This window comes from Notolepis coatsorum, assembly GCF_963971535.1.
Source record: "Notolepis coatsorum genome assembly, chromosome: 13".
Classification (NCBI taxonomy): Eukaryota; Metazoa; Chordata; class Actinopteri; order Aulopiformes; family Paralepididae; genus Notolepis; species Notolepis coatsorum.
The window spans coordinates 70,494,118-70,501,954 of NC_140177.1; the positions used below are offsets into that span (position 1 = coordinate 70,494,118).

General features: G+C 45.2%; 1 protein-coding gene across 1 annotated transcript in view; it reads right to left on the bottom strand.

The window, feature by feature from the left end:
- The window catches only part of col4a6 (collagen, type IV, alpha 6), a gene marked incomplete at its 5' end in the record, with an annotated part of 116,749 nt that overhangs the window by 93,870 nt on the left and 15,042 nt on the right, over positions 1-7,837 (bottom strand). Inside the window, 1 exon segment of the mRNA XM_084327701.1 lies at positions 2,153-2,287. Within this exon segment, the coding sequence (XP_084183827.1) occupies positions 2,153-2,287 (135 nt within the window).

Consider the following 7,837-nt stretch of genomic DNA (forward strand, 5'->3'; position numbering starts at 1 on the left):
CTCCAGAACTTGATTTATAGCTCCAAATGCATTATATTGATGATGAAATACAGTTTGATAGCAATCGATGCGAGATAAAAGATTTCAACTGGACGTGGTTCTAGAAGTTACTACACGTCATCTGATGTTGACCGGATGGGCGAGGGGGCGTTTATAATTCCGTGGGCAGCGTTATACCAATCATCTAATGTGGGTCAAATGTTGATAATATCAGTTATTATCGAAGACGGTAACGTTACACGCTGAAACTCACCCCAGTATCCGCGCGCCGTTGGGCGATCATCGTCGAGTAGAAATTTTATCATTATGGGATATATTATTACCCGGTCCATCTCCAGCTTGTATAATGGTATATACGTCCAAATCATGTTGTTTATCGAGTTATTGGCAATCGATCGCTATGTAGAGTGACGAGCTACAGTGCCGGAAGCTATCCCGAGTGGCCGGAAGCAATACGGACATTTAGCAAAACCTCTACAGCGCTTCCTGTTAAGCAGTTGCGCGATCGGCCACCAGATGGCGCTCCTGAACCGCCAGAGAGCTCAGTGGGTCCTGCTGGTGGTTCTCAGGCCAGCGGAGGCAGATTATGGATCCGATCGCAGATTTTTGAAATATTGATATAAGGACGCTGTACAGCGTCCCCCGGCAACTTTAGCATCGCCAGCAAAGACGTCTAAAGACGTGTCCCGGCAGTCAAAGTGTTAAGGCGAGACACTGCAGGTGAATAGGCAAATATACTTTTTTTGTTGATTTTGAGATTTTGTTATATTTTGCTTCCTAAACATGTCTTCTATGAAACTAGTGACAATAAAACGTCAATAACACACATTTAGTTGTTCATTTTACTTCATTTAGCCTTATTGCATCCATAAATGTCCACATATTTAATGGGGAAGTGCCTCATTTGCATATATAAACATAAATTTCAGAAAACTTGTCTCTACTAGGAGGTGGTCCAGAGGGGGGGGGGGTCTCTACTGGGAGGTGGTCCAGAGGGGGGGGTCTCTACTAGGAGACTAGTGGTCACACACACACACACTGTGGAACAGTGTCTATCTGTCTGTCTGTCTGTCTCTCTGCTGTCTGTCTCTCCGGCTCTGCAGCTGGACCTTCTCAAATAAGCACGGAAAAGCTTTTAAGCTCATAGCTCCAATTTGGGTCCCAAATTGCGGTACAAATGAAGGAGGTGTCTCGGGTAGTGGACTCTAGTTAATATTATGTTCTCTCTGCAATTAGACTGCCCCTCATTCATTCATTCATCCCTATCTGATGCTATCTCTGAAAACAGTTCCTGCGAGCGCAGTCAGTGCACCCCATAACGCTATATATATAAACCTGCATTCATTCGGAGAGAAAGACCTATTCCACATGCTATTTAGGGTTTGACAATAATTACACTAATATCGCTATTTCACAATGAACTATAATGAATTACGGGGGTCATACAGAACACGCGCCAGTGTCTTTATTTCCGCGTTGGAACAAATGCATGTACTGAGGAGCGCTTATGCCGTAGTAACGATATTCTACCACTGGGCGTCAGCTAAGTGTGCTCCGAGCCGTGCGTACACATAAGCACGAAGTCAAGTTCAAGTTGAAATTGATGAATCCCACTCTTTGCTTAGAAATGGTCGTACGCACAGGTTAAGCACATATCTGTGCGTAAGACACGTTGATGAATGAGGGCCCAGGAGCGTGGATTGTGCCCTATACATAGTGTGTAAATGGACTGTTTCAACCAATCAGAATCGAGAAATTTGCATGCCGTTGTATAATGTAATTTTAGCTATCTTAATTGTTACAGTAGTTTCATTATGCATTGTGTGTACTGACTTTTAATAATTTTGTTTTTGCAATAATAATTGTTTTTGTATGTTTTTTTTGTGTGTGGACCCCAGGAAGACTAGCTGGTTGGTATGGCACCAGCTAATGGAGATCCATAATAAAATCAAATCAAATCAAATCACATTCGGTTTGTACAAAATTGGATACCATAGGAACCATTTCACACAGATCACCACAACATATCGATATCAGTTATAGCCCACATCTCAATATGATGTGTATTACAAATGCATTATTGCATGACACAGTATCTGTTCGTCCCTCTTCAGAGTATTAGATATGTTACGACTACCAGTATAGATCCTACCTTGTCTCCTTTCGGGCCGGATGGTCCCTTGAACCCGAGGTGGCCCTTCTCTCCTTTAGGACCGAAAGGCCCGGAGTCCCCTGGGAACCCCTCTGGGCCGCTGGGTCCGGATGGGCCGAGAGCCCCTGGACGCCCCTGAGAGAGACAGAAAGATAAAGATGTCCTAATTGTAAGCATCTTATGCCTGATACGCTCCAGTTGCATTTTGTTTCACCTCACGATTCGCTCTGAAAGCAGTGTTGCTGTATGTCTAGCGCTGTTATTCATGAGAGCTTTATCAAAACAGCTTACGAGAGCAACACTGATGCTGAAGACTACTGCGTTTTTTGTCGCTTCGGAATGATTAATTCGATCCAGTGTTGTAGTCGAGTCACTAAATCTCGAGTCCCGAGTCGAGTCTCGAGTCCCCAGTGTTCGAGTCCGAGTTCAAGTCTGAGTCACCAAAGAAGAGCCTGAGTCGAGTCCGAGTCAAGTCCCCATTACCCTAGTCCGAGTCCGAGTCATCAAGAGTCCACTCCACTCTGGCAGTCAAAGAGCTGACATACAAATAAAAAAAGGTCTACATTAAACATAAATGACACAGCGGTCACCGTTTCAAAGGGAGTTTATTTATGTGACACAATAGCCAAACAGCAATAGCAATCAATCAATATCTTATGGCAAATGATTAGGGCCTATTACACTTTTTTTTTTATAAATAACTGTATTTATCAATTAACAAGTCTGAGTCATCGTCTGCACCTTCGAGTCCAAATGCAGTCAATGCTCGAGTCCGAGTCATCAGTGCTCAAGTCGAAGTCGAGGCACGAGTCCACATCAGTCCAGGACTTGAGTCCTACAACACTGATTCCATCGCAGTAGTGACAGATGCTAATTGGCCTGCGTGGAATGGCTACTGAGTCGGACCCTGGGAGCCACGTTTGAACCCTGAATCGCAATGTAATATTCAAAGTGTGCGTGGCTTTGCAAAGTTCCAAACACGAGGCTGAAGTTTCATTCCTGAGAAGCAAGGAAACTATAAAAGGAGGAAGGGTCATCACGTCACCTTCCTACTTTTATAGTTAGTCAATACCAGCGTTCGATACCAGCTCTGCTTGGTGCCAGTTCTGTTGAAGCCTGTATTCAAATTTGAAATATACATCAACCAATATATCTAACGTTAGCTAGTTAACAATGCAAAACATTGTTAAAATTAAATCATAAACAAGGAGATGGCTGATCCCATTCAACTCAATGTCGGCCGAACCGAAAATGTTCACACTTGGCACCATCACGAGCTACACGGCGATGTAATGACTCGTCCCTTTTTTTTTTTATTTATCCACTTTTTCTCCTTATTTTCTATTTTTCTCCCATCCCAATTTCGTGTTTCCAATTCTTCCCTCCCCTGTCTTGAATGTTGCTCGCATATGCCCCCCACTGGTCGGTTGTAGGGAGGATAGAAGCCTTGCATCACGTGTCCCCTCCGGTACACGAGGAGGCAGCCTGTCACATCTTTTCACCTGCCAGCGCGGACTCTCATTGGCGAGGTGTAACGTGTGGGAGGCTCACACTACCCCCGCCATTTCCTGTCTCTGCTGTGCAGGCGTCCCCCAACCGACCTGTAGGAGTCGCTGTCCACAACAACCAGATTACCACCCATCGACTTCCACTCGCTGACTCTGCCAATTGAGCCAGTATGACGGCCGGCCCAAGCCAGAGGCAACGCCGACAGCCGGATTTGAACCCGGTGTCTCTTGCGTTGGTGACGAGCGCAATGTCCGCTGCTCCACCCAGCCGCTTGACTCTTCCTTCTTTTATAGTTTCCTTGATGAGAAGCAGGAAGTAGTACGTTTCCGACCTCCAAATGGATGCGTTTTTGAATGTGCCTGCACATTTCTTCTATGGTTTTCAATGGTTCAATGGACAGGCGTGTTTCTCCTCCAGACTACGTGCCTCACGTTTTTGAAGCAATGCTTTTTCGGACGCTCTCAGTTGAAAAAGACACAGACATGATCCAACATGTTCGTTAATTATCTTCGTAACTATCTTCGTAAGAAGTTTGTACGAACAAATCTACGAAAATCCTCCTCCGGATTTTACAATTTATCTGAAGAGAAATCAACAGCAAAACAAACCAATCGATAATTGACGAGAAGCTAATTTTGTCCGTTTCCAACAAACCTTGTTTGTGCAAACAGCAACGCCTGGAGGGCTGTGAGTAGTAATGTAACTTATGTAACGTCAGCTGAGGTGGCAACGGTAATCAGTGGTATCGCTTGCTGCGCCCTATGTACTTTCGATTCTCTATGTAGGCCTACACCCTGCCGTGCCTCGCGTTTGAGCGCAGGAAAAAGGCGTCCAATGTAATCACAGTCTTACTGTCTAGTAGTAGCGAACCACAGTCAGCGCCATCTCAACGCTTGACCAGCGTCGTCTCAACGGTTGACTGTCGGCAGGTCGACGTTCCGACGTGTTACATAGCGCTTTTCCGGATACCACCTTCATTTCACTATATGTCTTGTGTATGTATGTGATGAATGAACCTCTTGAATCTCTTGAATCTTGAATCAAAGACACTTTACAGAACAAAACAAACAATACAGTTTTAGTAGAGAACATTTAAAATAAAAAAAATTATATAAAAAACTGTACACTGTACACTGTACATTGGAATATTGACAAAGCCATACTTGGTCATTTACTGTACATTGGAGGGGGTTGGGTTAGGACATTTGCAGGGGCCAGTTTCGAATTGCAGTCTCCCGTAGGTGTTCTTTGAGAGTGTTTTTGAAAGTGGGTAGTGATTCACATTCCTTTACAGCTTTGGGTAGGGCGTTCCACATTGGTGTGGCATAATTGCGAAACGTGTTTAGTCCCTTGTTTGAGCCGAATCTGGGTTTAACATGATTTGTGGAGCTCCCTCTGGTGTTGTGATTGTGGTATTCACTGACCTTTGGGAAGTATTTTGACATGTACATGGGTACCTTGGTCATGTAGTGTAGACCAGGCCCATTGCAAGTTGCTGTACTCTGTCGTCTATTCTAAGCCATCCTAGGTTGTCAAAGTGGGCAGGGGTGAGGTGGGTTCTAGGAGTCAGGTCAAGCAGTAGTCTGACCAGTTTGTTTTGAGATGTTTGTAATTTTGTTTTTAGTGCCTTTGAGGTGCTTTGGTACCATGAGGTGCAAGCATATTCATAGTACCCTTGAATGAGTCTTTCTGAGCGAAAGACCCCAGGCGGTCAGGGTGGGGGGTCAGACCTCCAACACCATCACCCTGAGCATCGGGTCCCCCCAGGGCTGTGTTCTGAGCCCCCTGCTGTACTCATTCTACACACACGATTGTGTGGCCAAGTTCAGCTCCAACTCCATAGTGAAGTTCGCAGACGACACGTGGTGGTGGGGCTGATCTCGGACAACGACGAGAAGGCCTACCGGGAGGATGTTGAGGTACTGGAACGCTGGTGCCAGGACAACAGCCTGCTCCTGAACATTGGTAAAACCAAGGAGCTGATCGTGGATTATAGGAGAGGACAGCAGGAGACACACACACCACTAAGGATTAACGGGGCTACCGTGGACAGGGTGAGCAGCTTTAAGTACCTGGGGGTCCACATCTCAGAGGATCTGACATGGTCAACACACATAGACACAGTAGTAAAGAAGGCGAAGCAGCGCCTCTACCACCTGAGACAGTTAAGGAAGTTCAGAGTATCGGGGAAGATACTCCAGTCCTTCTACTCAGGAGCTGTAGAGAGCATCTTGACCGGAAACATCACTGCCTGGTATGGAAACAGCACGGCACAGGACAAGAAGGCCCTACAGAGAGTGGTGCGCTCAGCCGAGCGTACCACGGGTATTGCACTACCTCCCCTGCAGGTTCTATACAACAAGAGGTGCAAATCCAGAGCCTGCAGAATAATGAAAGACCCCCACCACCCCAATAACAGCCTGTTCCAGCTGCTGAGGTCAGGCAGACGCCTGCGAACCCCAGCTACTAGGACAGAGAGGCTTAGGCTCAGCTTCTTCCCCCAGGCCATCAGAGCCTTGAACAATGAACATTGAGTGCCACAGAACACTGAACTATCCACACACAAGCACACATGAGCACACACACGACACGCACGCTGTGCACTAGCAGCCACTTTAACACTTTAAAGGGGAACTATTTTACTATTTCTTTCACTATTTGGGCACTTTTACACAATTCCTGTGAGTCTATGGAACACCTCTGTAATATATATATTTTTTTTATTCATTGTTTTGTATTTCTAATCAAGTCCTCAAAAACAGCATTTTTCTACCTCAAGATCTCGAGCTGTTTTGAGCCTGGGCTCCTAAACCACTGCGCAGCGGCGTCGTCGCCTGAACATTAACATGCAGCGGTGTCTCTCTGACATCACATATCGCGCACATTTTCAAATGACTCAGTTCAGTGAGGGTGAATATTGTGAGAGAAGAATTGGAAGAATGCGCCAATATGAGAATTTTGAGACATAGATCATATTAATATAAGTTCACATAGCTAGGAAACAATGCTAAACACTCAAAAAGGCCATTTATAAGATAGTTCCCCATTAACATGAGCGGGCACACACTCATGCCGCACTCACCCACACTTATTGCCAAAAGGAAAGGCCACTTTAAATTAGTATAGCAACAGTAACAGTGTATTGCACTACCAAAGCTACCTAGCATGTCCTATATGCTCTGTAAATAACTATGTACAGATACCGAGATGTCACACCATGTTACCTGTTACTGCACAATGTTGTTTTTATTGGATTCTATTATATATTGTACCACTGTATTGCACATCGTTGCGGGCAAGACCACCCGCATTTCATTGTATACTTGTATGCCGTGACAAATAAAACTCTTGACTTGACTTGACTTGACTTGAGTGCTCCTGCCAGAGTCTTCAGGGTATTCTTGTTTACCAGAGAGGAGATCCGGTACAAGAATCGAGTTCGTTGGTTGACTTTTTTTATTACATTGGATGCCATTTTGTCACAGGAAAGATGTGCCTCTAGGATGGAACCCAGGTAGGTAATTTCATCTTTCCTTGTGACAATATTGTCACCCACTGTAACTGAGAAGCCGTCGGTCTTGCTGAGTTTGTTATTTGAACCGAAGAGAATGGACTCTGTTTTGCCCATGTGTAATGATAGTTTGTTATCAGCGAGCCATATGCAGATTTTGCCTAGTTCCGAGCTGAGGGTTTTTTCAACCTGCAACTTGTTCTTGTCAGAGACCAGCAGGGCTGAGTCGTCCGCAAACAGGAACAAGTTGCAGTCACAGGCTGACGACATGTCATTTGCATAAATTAGGAAGAGTAGCGGTCCTAGTATGCTTCCTTGTGGAACACCACAGCTCACTGGGAGGGGGGGGGGGATAGGGTACCATTTACCTCAACCATCTGTTCTCTCGCCTCCAGGTAGGATTGTATCCAGCTCACTGATAGACTATAGGTTAGCATCTGCGGACCTGAGGCAGCGGGTAGGCGTGTGGTGGAGAAGGAGATCAGAGAGGTATGAGGGGGCCAGGTTGTTGAGGGCTTTGAAGGTGATGAGTAGAATTTTGAACTGAATCCAAAATGACATTGATCATTAGATTAGAGATCATCATGATCTAGATCTTAGATGATTAATTAGATCATCGTTTGCCTCATTTGAACTTCAGCAAGTCACTGCCGTTTTAAAAACAA